At 43.0% G+C, this 24,891-nt stretch overlaps 1 protein-coding gene across 1 annotated transcript in view; it reads left to right on the forward strand.

Moving 5' to 3' along the window:
- Positions 1–24,891, forward strand: part of ABCA4 (ATP-binding cassette, sub-family A (ABC1), member 4) — a 246,946-nt gene that overhangs the window by 195,581 nt on the left and 26,474 nt on the right. Inside the window, exons 31-40 of the mRNA XM_006882479.1 lie at positions 5,819–5,913; positions 8,716–8,748; positions 11,732–11,837; positions 11,962–12,036; positions 12,285–12,454; positions 14,516–14,693; positions 16,759–16,874; positions 19,239–19,386; positions 23,009–23,132; positions 23,480–23,609. Of these exons, the coding sequence (XP_006882541.1) occupies positions 5,819–5,913; positions 8,716–8,748; positions 11,732–11,837; positions 11,962–12,036; positions 12,285–12,454; positions 14,516–14,693; positions 16,759–16,874; positions 19,239–19,386; positions 23,009–23,132; positions 23,480–23,609 (1,175 nt within the window). The remainder of the gene's footprint in view (positions 1–5,818; positions 5,914–8,715; positions 8,749–11,731; positions 11,838–11,961; positions 12,037–12,284; positions 12,455–14,515; positions 14,694–16,758; positions 16,875–19,238; positions 19,387–23,008; positions 23,133–23,479; positions 23,610–24,891) is intronic.

The following is a 24,891-nucleotide window of genomic DNA, read 5'->3' on the forward strand; positions in this document are numbered from 1 at the left end:
TCTAAACTCAGTCTTCACATATGGCAGTTCTCTGTTGATGTGCTGTTCCAATTGTTTTTAAATAATCTTTACTAGGATCTTACTTGCATGTGATATTAGGGATATTGTTTGGTAATTTCCACCCTTGGATCACCTTTTTTTTGTAATGGGGATAAATACGGGTCTCTTCCAGTCAGTCAGCCAAAGTGGTTGTCCTCCAGATTTCTTGGTACAAGCTAGTGAATGTGTCCAGGGATGCATCTGTTTGTTGAAATATGTCAATTGGTATTCTATCTATTTCTGGGGCATTATTTTATTTTACAAAATTTTGGGGGGGAAATATGCCATAAACTGTCACAGACACCAGCAGCTGCTCTGGACTGGATCCGACCAGTAAAGCTTTGCAGTTCCCCAGGTGCCATTTCAGTTTGAGGACCAAGGTGATAGAGTGGAAAGAGCAAGAATTGTTGTGGAGACCAGTGATCCTATTTCTACACTTTGCAAGCTTTGTAATCAATGCAAATGAGTTAGTCTTTCTCAGCCTTAGTTTCTGTCAGTAATTTAATAATTCTGCTTTCATAAGGATACTAGGAATGAATGAGATCATGTATTTAGAATATTTATTATAGCACCAAACACATTAATAGTAAATTCTATTAATAGTTCTCCTCTAGAGAAAGAATCAACATGAAGAAAATAAATAGAAGGAAAATAAAATGAGAAAGGAGAGAGGAAATAGGGCCTTAAAATTAAAAGAACGATGCATGATGATGGGTGGTTAAAGCCACTTAAAAAAAATAGCCTCTCAGCTTCTTGTGGTTGCCGCCTTGTAAGGGTGAGTGCTCTTGCCCAAGATTAACGCCTAACTGTGGAATACAATCAGCTCAATGGCACCTGACCACAGCAACGCTAGAAACACCATATGGTCCTAAATTTAAAGTAACATTGCCACTTGGTGGTCAAACTCTTGGACTTTTGAATTCTCCAGTCTTGATTTACTAGCCTCTTAAGGACTATTCCTTGGAAAGGAACATCATGCTTGGAAAGTTAGAGGATCAGCAAAAGAGAGGACGACCCTCAATGAAGTGGATTATTGACACAGTGACTGCAGAAATGGGCTCAAGTATGTCAAGAGATGATGAGGATGGCACAGGATAAGACAGTGTTTAGATCTGTTGCTCAAAAGATTACTATGGTTAAGACTGGTGGTAGAAACTATGCTGCAATCCCAAAAGCTTGTAGTTCAAATCCACTGACATCTCTATGTGCAATCTCCTGCCATGTGATTTACTGCCTCTGAAAACCCACTGGAGGGTCAGCTATGGATCAGTTTCAACTCAAGGGCACAAAACAACTAAAAGTGTTAGATGCTCAACTCCATGACAGTGGGTTCAGTGCTAGATGAAAGGAGCCTTGGTAGTGTGGTCTTTGAAGTACTTGGCTGCCAGCCACCAGAAACATAAGACATCCGCTTCTGTAAGGTTTGTTGTTGCTGTATATTGTTGAGTTGTAACCGACCTACAGCTTACCCTTCACCAGGTTTTCAGAGATAGTTAATGGCATGGGAGGAAATTGCTCATCATTCTCCCACAAGCAATTGATGGATTCAAACCACACTTCCTTGAGTTGCCAGTGCAACTCCTTACCACTAAGCCACCAGCCTTGGAAATGTTATTAGTAGTTCTAGTCTATCCTATAGGGTTGCTATGAGTTGGAATTGATTTAATGGTAGAGACTGATTTTTGTTGTTGTTACTGCTAGATGAATAAGCCCTGTGGGTACACCAGTTAAGCGCTAGTTAAAAGATTAAAACCCACCCACATGTATGTTGGAAACAGACCTAGTGATCTGCTTCCAAAAGTGAGGGCCTTATTTCTACTAAGCATATAAAAGGTCTGTTGTTGTTGTTGTTAAGTGCCATCAAGTCGTAAACGACTCATAGTGATCCTATGAACAAAAGACCTAAACACTTGTATAACTTTCATCATTTCTCCAAGTTCATAGGGTTTCCAGAGGCAAGCTATTTCAGAAGTGGATGCCACTCCTGCTTCCAAGCTTGTTTTAATCGGGAAGCTCCACCAAACACTGTCCGTCATGCGTCACCATTATCGCATTTGACACATCAGTGTCACAGTGGTCAGCTTCACAGCAACCACAAGTTACCTCTGTATAGCAAATGAACAAACCAGTGTTATGCCACTTAGAAGAATGTTAGACCAAATACAATTAAAACTAGGCCTGAGGCCCACAGACTAAAATCACCCACCTCTGGCTTGGTAGCATCACTTTCTGTCCACAAGGCTAACTGAGCTCTCTAGTTGTTGTTGTTGTTGTTATGAAGTGCCATTGAGTCATAGACGACTCATAACAACCCTTCTACTTAAGTAAAAACTCACTGGGTGGTGACTAACAATACTGGGTGGTGAAAACAAATAACATATTTGACTGCTTACCAAAAGGATAGCTGTTCAGGTCCATCCAGACATGCTACAGGAGAAAGAGTTGGCAGTCTGCTTCTGAAGAGTCAGCCATTGCAAACCCTGTGGAGCACATTTGTGCTCTCACACACACAGGTACACCATACATAAAAACCAGCTTACTGGCCACTGTTAGCCTAAGTATATTTTGAAAGTCATTTTAAACTTATAAATCATTGCTAGAATTCTCCCATCCTTGTCAAAAATATATCTATTATATGTAAACTATATGTCATACTATTTTGGGTGCTGGGGGTACAGCAGCCAACAAATAAAGGAAGGCCCATGATTTTACAGAATGTATTTATGCAGGGTAACTACTAAAAACAAATAAAGAAAATTTCAGATGGAGCTAGTCTGTGAAGATACTAAAGTAAGATACTAGAAATAGAAAGATTTCTCTCCAAAGATCAAAAGCTGGGCTGAGCCTGGAGTGATATGAGGTTTGCCTAGTGAAAGAAGCAGTGTAAAGCTAATGCCAGTATCAGAGGGGTGCATTTGAGAGACAGGAGGAAGATGGGGTGGAAAGCATGGAGAATGAATGAAGAGAAAGAGTGAGGGGAAGGTAGATAACGAGAGAGGGGTTCATTGAAGGAAGGATCGGAGGATAAGAGGAGGGGAAATAGTGGAGGGAAGTGACATCAGGTGAGCTCAGAGAGAGCAGAGCAGTGCATGATCATGGGAACTAATACCCATAATTAAACCACTGAATATGTTCCAATAACTGTGGCTAACCTTGAGGAAAATGGGAATACCAGCAGACTTGGCTGTGCTCATGTGAAACCTATACTCAGACCAGAAAGCAGTCCTCAGAACAGAGCAAGTGAGTGCCTCAGGGATGTGTCCTATCTCCATACCTTTTGAATCTGTATCCAGAACAGATCACTCAGGAAGCTGGGCTTTATGAGCAGAAATGTGGCATCAGGATTGGAGTAAGATTAATCAATAATGTACATTATGCAGATGATACAACCTTACTTGCTGAAACTGAGGACCTGAAGCACTTGCTACAGAAGGTCAAGGACTATAGTCTCCAATATGAATTAAAGCTCAACTTCAAGAAAATTAAGATTCTCACCACTTGGGTCAATTGACAGCACTGTTATAGATGGAAAAGAGATTGAGATTGTTAACAGCTTCAGTTTGCTTGGCTCCACAATCAACACTCTTGGCACCACTAGTCACGAAATCAAAAGATGAATGGCACTGGGAAAATCTGCAGTCAGGGACCTCTGCAGAGTACTGAGAAGTAATGATGACAGTCTAGAGACTAAGGTGTGCCCAATCCAGGCCATGGTCTTTGCAATTACTTGCTATGCATCAGAGAGCTGGACAATGACTAAGGATGACAGAAGAAGAATTAATGCCTTTGAGTTGTGGTGCTGGAGAATAGGCTCTTTTTTTGGTTTGTTTTTTTTTATAATAATTTATTGTGTGGTGATATGTTGAAATGGGCTCACAGTTGCTTGTAAAGCAGATTGTTAAATTTTCAGAAATTCTGCAAACCCAGCTAATGTTAATCTGTGAGTAGCTTGATTGACAGTGTCTGATACAATGGTAGAATGGTGTGGACAGTGCTAGACAGGACAGGGCAACTTGCCAGCACCCTTAGAGACACACTCCTTTTGGCCCTCACATCCAAGCCATCCTCTCTCCCAGATATCTACAAAATAGTCTGTTTGGAACTGGAGGATTCTGTGTCATGGGAATTTCATTTAATTGCTTGTTGTTGTTCAGCAGCCATTGAATGAAGGGTCCTGCACATGGGCTGCATGTCTACCTCATAGGGCTAGAATAAATCAAGGAAAGCACCAACGCACATTGTGGCAGATTATTATTACTATTGCCATTGTTATTCTTCTCCATAGAGCTAATTCATGCTCCAGGCCACCTTCTCGATCCCAAGAGAGTCTCCCTTCCTTGGAGAAGAGTCTTGAACATACCATGAACCACCTAGAGAGCAAATAAGTCTTTCTTAGACAGGGTGAAGCCAAGTTTCTCCTTGGATGCTAGGATTTTGAAGCTCCATCTTAACATACTTTGGGCATGTGGCCAGGAGAGACTGGTCCTTGGAGAGGAGGACATCAGGCTCAGAATAGTGGAGGGACAGGGCAGGAGAGGAAGACCCCAGATGAGATAGATTGATATAGTGACTAGGGTAATGGGGGGTAGGTATGTCAGAGTGAAACTGGCTCAGGACAGGGCAGGCTTCAGAGCTGTTGTACATACGGTCACTATGAATCACAGGCAACTTGACAGCATATAACAACAACAGGTTCAAACTTGTAGTACCCTATAGGACAGAGTAGAACTGCACTCTAGGGTTTCCCAGGCTATAATTCTTTATGGAAACCGACTGTCACATCTTTCCTACAGAGCAGCTGGTGGGTTCCAACCCCAGACCTCTCAAGTTACCACAGTACTGCCATGGCTCCTTGGAAGCCTGCTAGGGCATTGGTAATGAGTCTGGATTTGATCCAGAGATTTTTTGAAGTGTTTCAAGTGACAGAACTGGGATATTCTGATTTATATTTGTGAAGTTCATCTGGCTTCTCAGTAGAGAATGGATTGTATTAGTCCAAGAGGGGCACCAGGAAACCCTCTGTTGAGAGTGTCTAAGAGGTCTAGGTAAGATAGATGATGGTGACTGGACTAAGGTAGTAGTAGTTGGAGTGGATAGAGGCAAAAGGATTAGAAATTTCTTTTTGAATTTTTATTTTGGAATTCAAGCTAGCCTGTGCATACAAGTGATCCTGATGATGCAATGAGTTAAGTGTTAGACTGCCTATGATTTGAATTCGCCGGGAGAAAAATGTGTGCTTCAGTAAAGAATTGTTGTTTGGTACCATCAGCTTGACCACCACTCACAGCAACGCTGTGAACAACAGATCTGAACCTTGCCACCCTGCAGCATCCTTATGATCTCTGATATGCTCGGACCCATTGTTACAGTCACAGTGAGGAATGACAGCCTTGGAAGCACTAGGGGCGATTGTCTTCTGGCATTGCTGTGAGATGGAATCAACTGGATAACAGTGGTCTCATTTTGGTTAATGCTGTGGTTCTGTTGGTGAAAAGAGAGCAGTGAAAGAGGACGCCAGACATTTAAGAAGATGCCACTACTTTATTCCATATTTTCCAAACAACTGGATGTACAAATACTTTGGGAAAAGGATTTATCAAATTCTCATCATTGTTGTCAATTTTCTGAGGCTGTAAATCGCAAGGGAGGAGCTTGCCCCTTTTCTCCCAAAGAGCTGCCGTGGTGGATTCTAATTGCCAGAGAGGTGCAGCCTTTGAGATAGCAGCTGAAGCCCCTCTGGACTACACCACAGTAATGTCATTGTGTCTCATTGCCTCAGAGAGTGCAGCGCAGCTCGGAAATCCTCCAAGACCTCACTCACAGGAACATCTCTGACTTCTTGGTAAAGACATATCCTGCTCTTATAAGAAGCAGGTAAGGAGACCTTTTCATATGTTTTATTCCCACTACCTGTAGAAAACATTGGCTAAGGATAGAAGATAGTTTGATGAGTTACTGTCTATGACCAGGGCAATGGACTTTTTTTGCTTCAGTTTGAGGGTCTCATATAATAGAAAAAGCAATTAAGACATACAAAAGTGAAATATCATTTAAGATTAATTTTGTTTGCTATTTAAGGCAAGTAGCCTCAAAGTTTAACTCATGTACTTTTAAAAGTGAAAGCAGAGAACATGGGATTTATTCAGTAACACTGCCTTGTAGTTAATCAGTTAAGAAGTGACACAGTTTGAAGGAGGAGGAAGCATAAAGGGGAAAGAATAGAGAAAGTAAAGATAAAAGTAAGCAAAAAAAGAGAGGGGGAAATTAGAAAAGGAGCAAGAGAGAAGAGGAAGTAGCATTACAGTGTGCGCACAGGCAGATTGGTTACTTTCATCACACTCTGTATAATTTGTCATCGGTTATTACTGACCATTAAATTTCCAAATTGTCCAAAATTGATAACTAGTCATTTTTAGGGGTGATCAGGAAGGAGGGAGAAGAAAGGGGTCCTGAGCTTCTGTTAAGGGTGAAGAGAAAGTTGGGAAGCTTTTGTGGTGATGGTCACCCAACATGGTGAATGTAATTAATATCATAGGTTGCATATGTTCCATGACAATGGCAAATATTTTTGTTACATACACTCAGAGAGAGAGATATGTATGCATTTAAAAATTCTATTTGGGCAGTATCTGACAGCATATACATCTGTGGTCCCAGAACATGTACTTCTTTGAAAGGGAAATTGGCTCTTCTTTTATTGTTTTCCTTTCTGGTGGCGTACTGATAATGAATCGTGCAAAGGTTCACAGTTCAAATCCACCAGCTGCTCCAAGGGAGAAAGATGGGCAGTCTCCTCTCATGCAATTTACTGCTCTGAAAACCTGCTGGAAGGTCAGCTATGGGTGGGTAGGATACAGGAAGGTGAAGCAGAGGCCGTGGCTCTTGGGCTTTGTCCAGTGGGCAAGCAGATGGCAGTGGTAGCTACATGGCCCAGGCTAGTCCTGCTGCTCAGATGGCCAGAACAGCAGGTGGGGCCGGGCACACTGCGGTCCCTCCTTGTGGCTCTTACTCCACTCCTGCCACTGCTCTGTCAACTGCAGCTGCTACCACTGCCCATTCCTCCGGCCTCACCAACAGCTTCAGCAGCAGCAATAAAGTTAACCAAAAGCAAGCTTCCAAAAGGTTTTAGTGTGGTGTTTGCACAATGGCCAAATCACCTAAGAACCTATTTTACACAGCATATTGTAGACATTAGGCAACCCATATGTGTACTTACGACCGGATTATTGTGCTTATGTTGTCAAGTTGATTCCAACATATAACAATCCTATGTGACAAAATAGAATGGCCCCATAAGGTTTTCTATGTTATAATTGTTTCAGAGCATTCTCTGTAGAGGTGCTGGGTGGATTCAAACTGCCAGCTTTTCCGTTTATAGCCAAGTGTTTAACCATTGTATCACCAGCACTCTTTTTATCTTATTACAATTTTTTTAAACTCCAGTAAACTCCTAAATTAGTATCTACTAAGTGATGAGCATAGCAGAGGCCAGGGAGGGTTTCAGATCAGTTGTTTACAGGGTCACTGTCTCAGTCAACTCAACAGCACCTAACAACAACAACAACAACACCCTAGTGGTAAATTGTGTAGCCAACCCAAAGGCAGGTGTTCTGGATCCACCAGCCACTACTCAGGAGACAGATGAGCAATGTGTTTCATTGACTCTGATTACCTTCTGGAGGGCCAGCTATGACTCCATAGCATATAACAATGGGACATTCCTTTTCAGCTGTTCTTATCAAGCCCCATCCCTGAATGGACTGGTTTCAGCAGCCCCCTATCAGAACTAGTGGTTTGATAAAAGTGCTCCCAAGAGAAGCTGGTGGGGAACAGCAAGCCATGTTCATGGGCTTTAAGAAACACATACTGTCTAGTATCAGCATGACTTTCTGTTGCTTCCGCCACTAGGGCCCTGAACTGAATCCAGTAACTGGAAGCAGCCTCTGAAAAGGCAGTGCCAACTCACAAGTTAGTAAAACAAAGCATAACACCCAAGCATAAACTAAAACAACAAAAAATTAAAACACCTTGCATTAAAAAAAAGGCAGAGCACAAAATGTTTATCTAATTCTGTAAAAATACAACCATCCCAAACTTTTCAGCTATAAATTTGCTCTCTGTAAGCTTGGATTTTGTGCTTGATGACTGATGACCAAGAGAGTTCACAGTCTTGGACTCTGGATTCTACAGTTGACATATTTTCCAATTTTGTAATGTTCCACCACCAGCACCAGCACCACCACCTACACCACTACCACCGTCATACATACGGGCTAGAAACGAGTCTCCTACTTGGGTTGGTAGAGTAATTCGCTAATTCCCCCACGTATTATTGGAATCTCATTTGGAGAGGGGAGAAGAGCAGCAGCCTTTACTCTACACAACCATGGCAATTGGCATGTTTCCTGGGTCCATGTGGGTCCACTCATCTAACACATATGCTGAAAACGTGCTAGACCTGGAGAGCCAAAGGTGGAAATATCCATCCTTCCTCCACATGTGTTCACATCCACCACATAGGCTGGGAGATCTCCACATTAACTTGATAGCAGAAAATACAAAAACATCCTCTGGAGACAAACACTCTCAGAGAGATTTGAGAGAAGCAAACTAACACTCCTGGTGTCCTGGTTGTATTCATTGTAATAATTTTTTTTTTAATGTTTTTACTTACAGCTTGAAGAGCAAGTTCTGGGTCAATGAGCAAAGGTAAGAAACTACTTGTTGTTTGTTGTTGATGTTGTTATGTGCCATCGAGTCGCTTGCTACTCATAGCGACCCTATGTACAACAGCCCTAAACTCTGCTCTGTCCTGTGCCAATTGCACCATCTCTGATAAACCCACCCTGATTACCCCAGTCACTTAATCAATCCACCTCATAGAGGGCCTTCTCCTCCTGCACCGTCCCTCCACCCTCCCAAGTATGATGTCCTTCTCCAAGGACTGGTCCCGCCTTACAACATGTCCAAAGTATGTCAGACGAAGCCTCAGGATCCTTGCCTCCAAGGAGCAGTCTGGTTTAACCCTCTCCTGGTTGAATTCATTTGTTTTCTTAGCAGTCCATGGTACCCTCAATACTCTTCTCCAGCACCACAGCTCAAAGGCATCAGTTCTCCTTCTATCCTTCCTAGTCGTTGTCCAACTCTCTGATGCATAACAAGAGATTGCAAAGACCATGGCGTGTATCAGATGCACCTTAATCTCCAGAGAGACACCATTGCTCTTCAGTACTTTGCAGAAGTCCCGAACAGCAGGCTTTCCCATTGTAATATGTCTTTTAATTTCCTGGCTGCTGGTGCCAAAAATGTTGACAGTGGAGGCAAGCAAACTAAAGCTGTGAACAGTCTCAATCTCTTCATCATCCATCCTGATGCTACCAATTGGTCCAGTGATGAGAATCTTTGTCTTCTTGATATTGAGCCTCAATCCATATTGAAGGCTGCAGTCCTTGACCCTCTGCAGCAAGCGCTTCAGGTTCTCCTCAGAAACTACATACATAAAAAATATTAAGAGCTCAGATTGATCCATTTAAAATAACTACATATAAATAAACCACAACCCAAAGTTATGTGAACAGGTGTTCTGTGTGTGCTCAAGATAGGTGGCAGGGGACACCCTGGACTCACACCACCTATTCACTCGTGGATCTCACTGGAAGATATTGTAGGACATTATATTCTCTAAAGAAAAGACCCAGAGCTCACCCAAAGGGAGGTTCTAAAACTTCTTAGCATATCTTGTTGAGAATGCTCCAGTGAGGGCTCTCATAACCCAAGCCTTAGACACTCTTTTGCCCAATCCTTCTGGGCCTGCCAGGATCTGTTCCAGCCTGCCTCACCACCTTCCTGAGAAATTGTGGATGCTCAAGTGGTTCCAAAAGTTTAGAGAATCCCCAAGGGATAGTCTTAAGAGTGATCCAACCTTCCACAGGAACTGGACCTCAAGAAGTGTCAGATTACTCAATTGTTGTTAGACACCATCAATTTGAATGCTCATAGTGACCCTATGAACAGCTGACCTGAACCCTAACCTGTCCTGTGCCATCCTCACCATCTCTGACACTCGAGAGCCCATTGCTTAAGTAACCATGTCAATCCATCTTGCTGGGGATCCTCTTCATTGGGCAAGTATGCTATCAGGGATCGCTCCAAAATTCTGAAGAGCAATGAAGTTCATTTTAAGACTAAGGTGCTCCTGATTCAGGCTATGGTCTTCTTAATTATCTGCCATGAATTAGAGGGCTTGACAATGAATGACAGAATTGATGCCTTTGGATTGTGGTGCTAGAGAAGAGTACTAAATATCTCATGGGTTACCAAAAGAACAGTTCTGTCTTGGAAAAGTACAGCCAGAGCACTCCTTAGATGGGAAAATGGCAAAGCTCTGTCTTTCATACTTTGGATATGTGGTTAGGTAAGGCGAATCCTTGAAAAGGGACATCATGCTTGAAGTACCCAATAAGCATAGGCTAAATTCTGCAAATTTATTAATCTGCAATGAATAATTTCACATTTTTACACCACATCAAAGATTTTGCTCTAGATATGGCTGGCATCTATTTCTCTACAAATCCCGTAGCATCTTCCCACAGAAACCAGGCCTCCTTTCCAATTTACCATCCCTGACAGAGCAGCCAGTAGACAAGGTAAGCTTGGGCTCACTTGTGCTACTTACTAATCTGTAGTGAACACTCTCACATATTTTTCATTGCCATAGTTGTGTTAGAACCCATGTGAAATGGTGCTTTATTGAGTACTCTCCCAACCTCCACAACCGAGAGGTAGCTCTTGTTGACTTTATTTCCTGGGAAGAGTCTAGACCATAAAAGACTCCCTAGCTCTTGAGATAAAACCGTGATGCTTCGGCTTAAGCAGGAAGATAACACATTTTGAAGCCTTGAAAAATAAAGATTAATTTTGTTCTGTTGAGGAGTTGGGCTTTCATTCTGCCACTGGAAGATTTTAAGCTAGAGATCCATGCTTTAGCCAACTCACTTTAGGCTTCAAGTGCACTGCAGAAGATTTATGGGGGGCAAAGGCCAAGACTAGGATTGCAGTTGAGAAGCTTGAGCATGAGTCAAGGTGAACAGGTCACGAGGGCCTGTTGAGAGCAGGGGTGTAGTTGAGAGGTGCTGTAAACAATAGTGGGACTTGGTCTTGATCGCATGTGAAGGTGAGTCAGACGATGCCAGGAGTGCCCCAAAGTTCATAAATAACACAGTAAAGGAGTCACTGGTTGAGACAGAGTAGGTGGTCAGGAAGATTTCAAAGAAATAACAGATGAAAGATGAGTTAGAATTGACCAGATGCTCAGGGAAGCAAGAGGCACCTTAGCAGAGCAAGCAGCTCTGCTAAGCCAGAAAGACATGAGGACATCCTAGACCGCCTGAAACTGTGGAAGCAGTTTGACCTGGCCAGAATATGCCATTCGAGGAAAGGTGTGAAGAAGAAGGAGGTTGAGAGCCTGGCAGGGACCAGAGTCAGATGTCCAATGAGAGGTGGAGTTTGCATTTCAGCAAATAGCGAACGGGAAAAAGTAAAAGTTGGTTTGCCAAGTGGAGCACTATAGATCAATAACCTAGATGATTTCCCCTAAAGTACATCACTGACAGAGCTAGTGGGGGTGGAGAGAATGTGAAGCACCAGATGTGGTTCATAGCACTGATCTGGGAATTTCTTGCTCTCTTGTCAGGTATGGAGGAATCTCCATTGGAGGAAAGCTTCCGGTTCTTCCCATCACTGGAGAAGCACTTGTTGGGTTTTTACGTGGCCTGGGCCAGATAATGAATGTGAGAGGGGTATGTAAACAGACTGGAGACTTGGGTAGGAATTTTTACTTGCTGAGGTATCATGAAACATAAATTATAATGAGTGCTACAGAAAAAAAAATAGCCAGCATGCTTGTATATTGTGGTTTTGTAGGGCCCTATCACCAGTGAAGTCTCTAAAGAAATACCTGATTTCCTTAAGCATCTGGAAACTGAAGACAACATTAAGGTATTTAACCCGCATAATCTGCCCTAGAGCTAAAAGTTCACATGTGCTGCTTGTTGTATTTTTCTTTTCCCAGCTGAGTGACATTCTGTATCTCCTCCAGTTGAAATCTAGAGATGAATGCCTTCCAGCTGCTATGCCCCTCCTCTCCTCACATTCTATTTTTTAAACAGATCTTGTTATATTTAGGGTCAAATCTCAGATGTCACAACACAGCACAGACTAACTAAGTCACCATCTCCACCTCCCAGGTGTGGTTTAACAACAAAGGCTGGCACGCTATGGTCAGTTTTCTCAACGTGGCTCACAATGGCATCCTGCGAGGCAGCCTGCCTGAGGACAAGAACCCTGAGGAGTATGGAATCACTGTCATAAGTCAACCCTTGAACTTGACCAAAGAGCAGCTATCAGAGATTACAGTGTGAGTCACATGGTCCCCAGTATCCCAGCCTGTTTCTTGACTCTTTAAGGGAGCTCTGGGGGCATATCCCATAGGGAGCTGTGCCTAACCTCTCTGGCAGTTTGAATCCACTGGCGGCTTCAAGGGTTGCACCTCCCTTGGGAGAAGGTCTCAGCCCATTCGATTTGTTATTGTGGTTGTATACCAGCAAGTGGGAGCAAACTCACAGCTGACCCTCCAGCAGGTCATCAGAGGCAGTATATAACGCAGGAGAACATTGCCCAACTTTCTTCCACAGAGAAGCTGGTGAATTTGAACTGCTTGCCTTTGGGTTTGACAGCACAACTCCTTATCACCAAACCACCAGAGATTTACAGTCTCTAAAGCACTGCTGGTGAGCCAGCCGTGAGTTGGTTAGAACTGGGAGGCAGATGCGTTTAATTTCTCTACTCTTTGGATATGCTGGGGCATGGAAATGGTACTTAATTATTACTGTTGAATTGACTTTGACTCATGAGTGATCATTATGACAGAGTAAAAATATCCCCCACAGTTTCCTAAACTGTCATCTTTACAGAAACAGACTGCTACATCGTCCTTCCAAAGTGAGTCTGATGGGCTAGGACCATCAACCTTTCAGTTAGCAGCCGAGTTTTGAACCACTGTTCCACCAGGACTTCTTGAATGTTTGGTTTGTTGTTGTTGTTGTTTTAGCGTTTAGTCAGTTACATGTGAACGTAAGACTTTTGTTACACACACACACACACATTTTTGCGTATCCAATTGTTGAGCCATACATTCTCCTCATTTATTTGTAAAGTAAGCTTATATTTTATTCTATTCTTATTTGGCTCCTGATGATAAATTACTCCTGGAACTTACTATATATATTTCTCCTTGTCAGTATGCAAAAGTGACTGCCAGGAACTAGGAAAGTTTAATAAATCTTTTATCTCCACCACAGTAATTAGATTCCAGTATTTTCCCTCTGAGAGTCAGCCTTTCAGATGTTTCACAGATCCTTGGCTTTCTTGCACTTAGCCTCTTATTACACAGCTTCAGGCAATAAAAACATCCATATTTGCATTTTGTAAAATGTTTGCTCTGATCAAGGCCTCTGTGCGAATGCCTCTGTTAGTACAAACTTCTTCTGAAAAGTCTGAAAAACTCGGACTCAGGCTCACTGCTGTTGGATTTAAATCATCTCATAGCTGACCCGAAAGCCACTCTATGAGGCTGTCAATTGCAAGGGAGGGGGACTGCCCATATTTCTCCAGTATTCACTGGTGGATTCAAACTGCCAGAGAGACACGGCTTTTGAATTAGCAGCACGACTCCTCATGGACTAGGTATCCAGAGCTCCCTGGAGGTTTGTTGTTGATTGCCACCCTTTGGGCTTTTGATACATGGTGACTTCAGGTACAATAAAATTCAAATCGTTATGATCCATCAGGTTTTAACAGTGATTTTTTCCCAAATAGATCACCAGGTCTTCCTTCTTTGTCTTAGTCTAGAAACTCTGCTGACTTCTGTGCAGTATGATAGCATCATATAAGCCCTCAGTGGCAGCCATGCATAAAGTGGACTGGCTAGGAACTAAACCCAGGTCTCCTGCATGCAAGACTAGCATCCTACACTGAAGGCATTTTACTATCTCCAGTACACTCTCAACAGTCATTGCTGTCAAGTCAGAATCAATTCACAGCGGAGCCTCCAGTGGGTTTCCATGGCTGTAAATCACACAAGAGGAGACTTTCTGTCTTTCTTCCCCAGAGCAGCTGGCAGATTAGTACCACTTCCTTTGTGTTGGCATCTCAACTCCTTACCACTAGGCCACCAGAGCTCAACTAATACTTAGAAAAAGAAAAAGAAAGCTTCCTAGAAATATTATGTGAAAAACAAAAGTACACAAGCTAGCATCCTCTAATTTTGACCCACTCTGAGTCAGTGGGGTGATGAGGAGGGAAGTGGGGGGAAGCACCACGAGCTGGGTTGGGTGAAGCTTTGTGGATCACAACTCTGGATCTGCTCCTGCTCTTCTCTCCTCATATCTCACCCCCGTGTTTTCTGGTTTTGCTGCAGGCTGACTACTTCAGTGGATGCCGTGGTTGCTATCTGTGTGATTTTTGCCATGTCCTTTGTCCCGGCCAGCTTTGTCCTTTATTTGATCCAAGAGAGGGTAAACAAGGCCAAGCACCTCCAGTTTATCAGTGGGGTGAGCCCCATCACCTACTGGCTGACCAACTTCCTCTGGGACATCGTAAGTGTTAGCTGATGGCACTCCCATGGACCCAAAGTGGACATTTGTATCTGCTCTGACTGACAGGACACAGCAGGGCAGTGTGCTGGCACGGTCAGGCCTGCTGGAAGGTGCCATGCCAAGAGCCTTGCATATTTGCTGTCCTCAGAACATCTAAGAAAACAGGGAACTAGCAATTCTGTGAGGAGAAGAATATGCGGAGTAGCTGCCAAGATGACGCTGTCAGTGCTCTGCAGCACAGGGAGTTCTGATGACCAAATGACCACTTCCACTTCACTCAGGGATGTGAGGCTTACCTCCTCAGCAATAATCTTGAGCTGAGGGGATACTCTTGAGAGTCCTTCATACCATATCCTCTTCTTAAACCCTACCATCCTATTAAAAGGATGAGGGTGGAACTTCCCCTGCAGTAGACTTAAAATAAGACAGTTAAATATAAGACATTCAGTTAAATTTTAACTACAGGTAAATAGTAAATCCTTTTTTACTGTAACTATGTCCTAAAGAGTGTATGTAACTTAGTTATACTAAGAAGTGATTCATTATCTGAAATTAAGATTTAAGTGGCATCTATGTGGTTTTGTTTGCTAAATCCAACAGCTCTGCCTAGTAGTTTTACTTTGCTTTCCAAGAATAACCAGAGATTCACTAAGCAATCTGTAGATTCAGTACAATCCCAATCAACATTCCAACAGCTGCCTTTGAAAACATAGAAAACCCATCTGTGTGGGTTTTATCTTGCCTTTATATGGAAAGTCAAGAGGCTGTAACTATATTTAAAGAATAGAGTAGAAGGACTCTTCATTCTAAAGCATTCTGTTGCTGTTGCACCATCAAGTTCAATCTGACCCATAGCTGACCCTCTGTCAGGTTTTCTGAGGCAATTAATCTCATGGAAGGAGGTTGTCCATCCTTCTCCCATGGAGCAGCTGATGGATTCAAACTGCATGCCTTCAGGATTGCAGTGCAGCTTCTTGCCATTATGCCACCAGAGCTCTCTCTAAAACATTCTATACAGCGAATTGAAACAGTCTGGTAATAGTGTAACAATAGACAAATAGACTAATGAAATAGAATTGAGAATTCAGCAACACATCTGTGGTCAACTGATTTTTTTACATACATCCCAAGTTCATTCAGTATCAGTGCTGTGATAATCAGATTTCCACATGCAGAAAAATAAAATGGGATACATGCCTCGCATCATACACAAAACCAAATTAAAATGGATCAAAGATCTAAATGTCCAACTAAAGCCATAAAGAAAGACAAGGAAGAGCAATGTTGTCAGGTCAAACATTCCATTATGAATTATCCAATACAATAACAAAAGCACAAAACGCAAAAGCCAAAATAATTAAGACCTCGTACATATTTAAAACTTTATTCATATAAAAACTTTACAGGAAAAGTTAAAAGATAGACAATCAACTAGAATATCTTCAATAACTATATATCCAACAAGAATTGAATAAACAAAATAGATGTAAAACTTTTACCATAACTAAACAATACAAGATCAGAAATTCTCAGTAGCAACCAAATCCTTTCCCCTCACCCACCGTCTATGCAAAAACCAATCATGAACTTATGAGAAGTGGGTCAGCCTTAGGACTTCGACACCACTTACTGGCCTTGTGCTTTCAGCATGAAAGGAACCAAGTTTACCTCCTTTAAAAAATGAGAAGACAAATAGATACTACATTTGTGATTTACTGACTTAGAGACAAAGATCCCTGAGTCTCAGGACAGTTATATGACTAGAGGTTTGAAGTGACTGTTTGGGGTGGAAGATGGTATTAGCAGATACAGTCAAACAAAGGGTGAGAAGACTGAAAAGTCCCTTGGGTGGGAAGATGCGAGAAGGAGTAGTATTTAAGTTAGAAGGAAGACTGGAGTCTGGTTGACCAGGTGTTTACTTCACAAGAAGTGTAAAGATAGAATCAGAAACTTGGACCACAAAATTATAGGAGGCTAGTCCCACCTCCTTCCACCTCCTTGGTCTGACGAGGAGGAAAGGGAGGCTCAGGGAGGTAATGCAGTTTGTCCTCTTTTTCTTTTCAAGGTTAATTACGCTGTGAGTGCTGGTCTGGTGGTGGGTATCTTCATCGGATTTCAGAAGAAAGCCTACACTTCTCCAAGAAATCTACCCGCCCTCATTGCCCTGCTCATGCTATATGGGTGAGCGGTTAAGGCCATGAGCTAATGCTCCTCTTGATGGGGAAGCCTGGGGAGGGGCATCATCTTCTGACAGAAAGCTGAGGGTTCCAGAGGCTGAGTCAGGTGCACACTTAAGCTCTGAGTCTGCCAGTCGGGAAACTGGCTGGCTGTTTCCATCTGTATGAATGGAGATGTTTCAGAGTTTGATCAGTTTAGGGAATAATGGAAGAAACTCCACATGGTTTAAATCTTCTTCCATTCACACTGTGGCCTGACCTATGAAGTATGGGAATCAGCCATTCCCCAGATCCTCACCCTTGCTCTGAGGCCTGTCTTTCTGAGCCCAATCTTTCCATCTTAGTCGCTCCATATGCACTGAATGAGAATCATGTGTGCGCACTTAAAGATTCCAGCTGCTCCTGAGTTGGGGACAAAGAGTGTCATGGGGATTAAACTTGGTAGAATTATAGTGCAGCATATGCAACTCTATATCCCTGGTTTATCACTTACCATGTGTGCAAATGCTTACTATATGTGCAATATGGATTGAAGCTCAACATAAAAAAAAAAACCCACTGAAGATTCTCACCACTGATCCAATTGGCAGCATCATGATAGATAGAGATTGAGATTATTAAGTTTCAGTTTACTTGGTTCCACAATCAACACTCACGGAACCAGCAGCCAGGAAATTAAAAGGTGAATTGCATTGGGAAAATATACTGTAAGGGACCTCTCCAGAGTACTGAAGAGCAACAGTGTCAGTCTAGAGACTAAGGTGTGCCTGATCCAAGCCATGGTCTTTGCAGTTACTTGCTATATATCAGAGAGCTGGACAATTATTACGGATGACAGAAGAAGAATTGATGGCTATGAGTTGTGGTGCTAGAGAAGAGCATTGAACATATCATAGACTGCTAAGAGAACAAACAGGTCTGTCTTGGAGAGGGTGAGACTAAGCTGTTGGATTTTGAAGCTCTGTCTCACATACTTTGGGCCTGTTTCCAGGATGGATCAGTACTTGGAGAGGGCTATCATGCTTGGAAAGATGGAGAAACAGCACAAGAAAAGAAGATCTTGAATACAATAGATTGACTTAGTGATTGGGGGAATGGGTTTAGGCATGTTGTAGATAATGAAATTGGTTCAGAATAGAGTAGGGTTCAGAGCTGTTGTACATAGGGTCTCTATGAGTCACAAACGACTCAATGGCACGTAACAGCACATGTGCAAACAAAGCCAAGAAACTAACCCCACCTGGTCCTGGGTTTCTTCATCTCTAAAGTGGCAATAATGATACTTGGCCCCTCCTACATAGTCAGGTGAGAAGGCCTTGTGGTGCAGTGGTTAAGCACCTAGCCACTAACCCTAAGGTCCATCCTTAGAACCCACCCAGTGTTTCTATGAAGCAAAGTCTTGGAGAACTGCTTCCATAAAGATGGCAGTCTGTGAAACCTTGTGGCACAACTCTACTATGTCATCGGGTCACTGTGAAATTTAAAAATTGACCCAACAGCATCTAACACCACGTAGACCAGGAGAGGCTCATCATGGTATTGGTCTCCATTCATCGCTTGGAAAAAGAGAATCCAGGAAGCATCTGTGAAACATCGGCTCCAGTGAACTGTGAAGATGAGCTTGTTATGTGGAACCTTCAGCTCTACTTTGCTGTTCCAGACTAGAGTGGAGAGAAACATTGCAGGATGCAGAATCCGTCTGTGTATTATATGTAAAAACAAAAACAAAAACAAACAAATGGGGCAGGGGAACCCAAAGCACTGCCCTCAATTCTCTTCCAATTCCTAGAGGTCTTCCCATTGGTTTTCTGAGGCCATAAATCTCTACAGGAGCAGCCTGCCCAGCTGTCTTCCATGGATTCAAACTTCCAGCCTTCTAGTTAGCAGCCTAAGACATAATACACTACACCCCCCAGGGCTCCTTATGTTCTGTTATTGTTCTGTGTGCCATCAAGTAGGCACTGAATCATACCTGACCCTCCAACGGGTTTTCAGAGGCAGCAATCACACGGGATGAGATTGCTCATCCTTCTCCTGCAGAGCACCTGGTGGATTCGAACTGTGTGCCCTTGGGATTGCACACAGAATTTTATCACTAGACCATGAGAGCTGCCTTATGCACCATATATAAGACTTTATAATTCACAAAGCACAGTCACAGCTACTGTTTCACTTGCTCCTCACAAGACCTCATGAGATAGCCAGGGCAGGTATTATTATTCTCTCCATTTAAAGGTTAAGGATGGACACCAAGTAGATGGAGTATGTCTGAGACCCTGGTTCAGTTCAGACATTTCATATGTGTGAGGATAATGCAGGCAGGGTGGCAATTAGAGCTCTGTTCACTGAGTTGTGTTATTTCCCACAGATGGGCAGTCATTCCCATGATGTACCCAGCATCCTTCATGTTTGATGTCCCCAGCACAGCCTATGTGGCCTTGGCTTGTGCTAATCTGTTCATCGGCATCAACAGCAGTGCAATTACCTTCGTCTTGGAATTATTTGAAAATAACCGGGTGAGCATGAGTTTCTTAGTTTCTTTGATTGATTGAGAGGGTGTGCTGACTGGGCAGTGCAGTGGACAACACTGTGTCTAGAGAAGCTTCAGACAGGATGAGTTTTGGTTTTTCTCCCGTCCTCCCTTCCTTCCTCTCTGAGGTCCTTGTTCATTTATGTGCTCTAAGTATCATTTCTTTATTTCTGAACTCATTTTTCAGACTATAAATGACTTGTTAATTTGGTTGCTCCTTCAAGAAGACTTCACACAGAGAAAGAGAGAATATTAATGTAATTTCAAAATAGTATCAATATGTACAAAAAGGGAAACAGTGAATCCAGCTGTAGCATACTAACATACCTTACTCTTTGTACAAGCTAATCCTAGAATAAGACTTAAGAATTTATGGAACTGAATTACTAATTTTTATGTCACCTTTATGCCCTATTGTCTTATCTCCACACCTACACAATTCTTGTTCATAAAACAACCCTGATTTGTCAGCTAAGAAAACAAATTAATCTATAAATAATGCTAATGACTGCAAGAATTACTCCACATATGCCTTCATGGGAGAAAGATGGGAAGTCTCCTCCTGTGTGATTTATAGCCTCTGAGAACACAGTGGAAGGCCAGCTAAGAGCTGATTTTGCCTTGACCATGGTCAAGTTTTTTAATACCATGTAAGAAAACAAAGATTCTCACCACTGGACCAATTGGCAGCATCAGGATGGATAGTGAAGAGATTGAGATTGTACACAGCTTTAGTTTGCTTGGCTCCACAGTCAACACTCTTGGCACCAGTAGCCAGGAAATTAAAAGACGTATTGCCATGAGAAAGTCTGCTGTTAGGGACCTCTCCAAAGTACTGAAGAACAATGGTGTCTCTCTGGAGACTAAGGTGCATCTGATACAGGACATGGTCTTTGCTGTCACTTGTTACGCATCAGAGAGTTGGACAATGACTAAGGAGGATAGAAGGAGAATTGATGCCTTTGAGCTATGGTGCTGGAGAAGAGTATTGAGAATACCATGGACTGCTAGGAAAACAAACAGATTCATCCTGGAAAGGGTTAAACTGGGCAGCTCCTTGGAGGCAAGGATTCTGAGGCTCCATCTAACATACTTTGGACATGTTGTAAGGAGGGACCAGTCCTTGGAGAGGGACATCATGCTTGGGAGGGTGGAGGGACAGCGCAGGAGGGGAAGACCCTCTATGAGGTGGATTGATTCAGTGATTAGGGTAATCGGGATGGAAATGTCAGAGACAGTATGATTGGCACAAGACAGAACAGAGATTAGGGCTGTTATACATAGGGTCGCAAGCCACTAGACAGCACATAACAACAACAACAACAACAATGGATGTACCTGTATGAATAACGTGTGACCACTTGCTTGCCCCCCAAATTTCCCTGTTCCAGTTGAGAAGTAGCTCACACTCCAAGATAGAAACTGTTGTAAACCCTTGTAAACTGAGATTCCTTAAGGCATGTGCGTGAAAGAACATCAAAGGAATGAAACAGAGAAGACATCACCGAACAGAAAACTCAGACTCATTGCCTTAAAGATAGTTGGTTCTGACTCATAGCAGCCCTCCATCCAGTTCCTGGGACTATAAATTGCAGTAGGAAGAGATTTCCCATCTTTCTCCCATGGAGTCACTGGCACATTTGAACCACCTGAGATGAGCAGCCTTCAGATTCACAGTGTAATTCATTATGGACCATTACCACCACAGCTCCTTCATAGGCCAGAATATGTCCGAAGAGTAGACTGCAAGTCAGGAAAATCCTTTTGGAGGAAACTCATCTGAGCATAACCTAGAGTAAGCAGAATTAAATTAGTCTATTTAATAAACATTGAATGTTAGGAGCTCCTTAATGAGCAAGGTATTTAGGAAAGACAAAAAAATAATAATGACTCAGTTCCTATCCTTCAGGGATGAAGATACCACCAACTACGGGGAAAAAAAATTGTCATGAAATATGAAAAGTGCTATAAGAGATGAATGGATATTTTACCCTAGGAATCTGAGAAAGTTATAGTGGAAGGGGCTACATGAGCTAACTTTCCAAAGAAAAAAAAGCAGAAAGGGAAAGAATTTTATTTCCTTTCAACAGCACAGATGATAGAGACAGAAAGTGCCAAGACCTAGAGGCCAAAGAACACAGTGCCTTGTGTGAGTGTGCACGTGAGAGTGGGTATGTATGTGTGTGTGAGAGAGAGTATGTATGAGAGAGACATTGTGTATGAGTGTGAGTGTGTGTGTGTGTGTGTGTGTGTGTGTGTGTGTGTGTACAGATGAAGTAAGTGAACAGAGGTGTGAGGCTGTGGGGTAGAGATCGATCAGTGAGCTTAGCTGGAATGAGGAGTAACAATTTGTCAGCTTGGTGTTCCTCAGTCTTCTTGGGAAGTTACGCCCAATACCCAGCTCCTGGGGTGAAACAGAGTCAAACCATCTGAAAACAAGTTCCCCCAACTCAATGCACATCCCAGAGCCTCTCTGGTCCTTTTATCTGCTCTTGACAGCCCAGAAAGTGGTAGCTCTCCTGAGACACCACTTCTGAGGACTTCAGGACATCCCTATCAGGATCCCTATGTTCTAATCCTCTAGGCCTCTGAGAAGGGCATCCCTGGCCATAGCCTTCTTCAGAAATAGTGCAAGAGTCTGAGGCCCTCATGATAGCCCAAAGCGGTTTCAAAGGGGAAGAATCCCTGGGCCAAGCTGCTAGCAGTGCTGGCACTCCAAGGACAGATGCCTCTGAGGGCCAGCTCATGTGTAGTTAGTTACAAGTGTGTCTTCAGGAAGAGTTCGTGAAAAAGACAGCCAGAAGACTGCTTTCCTGTACATTCATACTGATGCCCATGTCACAGTTGGCCACAGTTTCAAGGAAAGTTCATCACAGTTCTCCCAGTCTCCACACAGTACTGTGCATGGGTTGCGAGTTACTTAGTTCTCATTGAGTGAACTCCAGCTCCTCAGGACTCCATGTACAACAGTGTGCAGTGCTACCCAATCCTAGGTCCCCATCACATCAGTGTGCTGAATGCACTGTTGCAGATCTCTGCATTATGACTGTCTTCCAGCTTCGGGGGTGGCGGGGGTGGGGGGAGGCTCATCTTCCAGCACTATATCAGAACATGTTCTGTAGTGATCCATAGCGTTCTCATTGTCTTATTCTCAGAAATCATCACCAGACCCCTTTTCTTTGCCTTAGTCCAGGTGCTCCACCAAGCTTGTCTACTAGGGTGACCCTATTTATATTTTTAAATACTGGTGGTGTAACCTCTAGCAACACAGCAATGTCCAGCAACACCAGGTGACAGAGTGAGACAGATGGGTGGTAGTCTGAGCATGATAAGTGCCAGAAAGCATGCGTGGCTGGACAGATGGGGCAGCCCAGGTACCCCAGAAGCTTGCAGGGAGCCTAGTAGGTGATTAGTCATGAGATACCACCTCTGAGGACTTCAGGACATCCCTGTCAGACTCCCTATGTTCTAGTCTATAAATCCTGTCTCTGGCCCCTTTGTCTATACACTTTCCCCTGACTTTGCCCCATGAGAGCACCCAAGACCCAACCCCAATGAGGAGGGGACAAGTAAGCCCCACAGCTGACAATCCCATTGCTCTGTTGTAGACACTGCTCAGGTTCAATGCCATGCTCAGGAAGCTGCTCATCGTCTTCCCCCACTTCTGCCTGGGCCGGGGCCTCATTGACCTGGCGCTGAGCCAGGCTGTGACAGACGTGTATGCCAGGTTTGGTAGGTAGCAGTAGAGGCCTGTGGAGGTGGGGTTGGGTCTTCTAAGCCTGGGAGGGCTATGAACAAAGCCCAAATATCAGATCTGCAGCCTGGACCAAGGATGAGGGTACCTTGTCAATCTGGGGTTTTCATCTCACCTCGAGGGGGTGAGGATGATTCTGTTTCCTTAGCTGGGGAGCCACAGCTGGTCCCGAGAAGCCCAAGCTGAGACGGAATTTTGCCTCTTAATTGACAGTCTCTTGCTTCACTCCTGGTCCAGCTGGCCTGACAAAATCAGATCTTTACCAACCAGCTAGGGAAGCTGAAGTGGACTTGCTGATATTGATTTCTGGTGGCCTCTGTCCCAGGTGAAGAACACTCTTCAAATCCCTTCCAGTGGGACCTGATTGGGAAGAACCTGGCTGCTATGGCGATAGAAGGAGTGGTGTACTTCCTCCTGACGCTCCTCATCCAGCACCACTTCTTCCTCACCCGATGGTAGGTCCGGGGCACTGCCCCGAGGTGCCAGCGACCAGCCCCTCGTGTCCCACGGCTTCATTTCCCACAGATATGGTTGTATCTTTCCTCCTGAGCCCTACTGCATGATACTTTTGTACTTTCAATTATTAAATCTTTAATATTCATTTAAGAGACCGAGAGAGAAGGGGAAAAAAAACAACCCCAAAAAAAGCAAAATCCAAAACAACTCTCAACTTTTGTCTCCAAGTTTCCCTTTGAAATCATCTGTTCAATTCTCTTACTTCATCATTTCTTCCTTTAGTTTACCTTCTCTCCATTGAAAAGCAAGTTTCAAAGTAGAAAAAAAAAGTAGCGAAGGCAATTTACCTTTGATAATACTTGTCAAGTGTATAAGCTTTATATTTTGTATTGTAATTCTTTCATCTTATACACTTTCTTTCCTAGATACTGCATATTTTATATTGACTCAAACAAATCTCTATAAGAAATATGTAAAAAATAATTCTGTGTTCATAATATCTATGTTATAATTATCATGAACACTAGGATAATCATTAAAAAAAATCTTCATTTAGTGAACAAATAACATAAATTTGGACCATCTTGAAAAAGATGTGGCTAAGAAGTATCCAAATCTGGAACTAGATTTATGTATTCACTAGGAAAGAGACAAAAATAGGTTTTCACATTCTAGTAATAGACTTGGACATTAGGACAGGGGAAAAGGGGAATAACAGTGTGTGAAGTACCTGAGTAGCACAAACCACATGTTGATAACTATTAACTAAAAGATTGGAATTCAAATCCAAGCAGCTGTCCCTCAGAAGAAAAGCCTAGTGATCTTCCACTCTAAGATTGTTGCTGGAAGTCGCCATCAAGTTAATTTTGACTTACAGTGGCCTCGTATATGCAGATTAGAAATGCCCAAGTGTATTCAAGACTGAACTTTCAGATAATAGACCCTTTCAAGACCCCTCTGAATGGGTTTAAAATGACAACCTTTTGGCTAGTAATAAAAAGAATCTATGCCTTTGCCCTGTGGTGTTGGAGAAAAGTACTGAATGTCCCATGGACTGCCAAAAGAATAAACAAATGTGTCTTGGAGAAAGTGCAGTTGGAGCGCACCTTAGAAGCATGGATGGTGACACTTAGTCTCATATACTTTGAGTATGTTTTCAGAAGGGGCCAGTCCTTGGAAAAGGACATGTTTACAAAAGTGGAAGGTAAGCAAAGGAGAGGAAGACCTCAACAAGATGGATAACTCTGGCTACAGCAGTGGGTTTGAGTATATCAGGGATGA

Source organism: Elephantulus edwardii, unplaced genomic scaffold, assembly GCF_000299155.1.
Source record: "Elephantulus edwardii isolate Elephantulus edwardi_28Jun2011 unplaced genomic scaffold, EleEdw1.0 scaffold00020, whole genome shotgun sequence".
Classification (NCBI taxonomy): domain Eukaryota; kingdom Metazoa; phylum Chordata; class Mammalia; order Macroscelidea; family Macroscelididae; genus Elephantulus; species Elephantulus edwardii.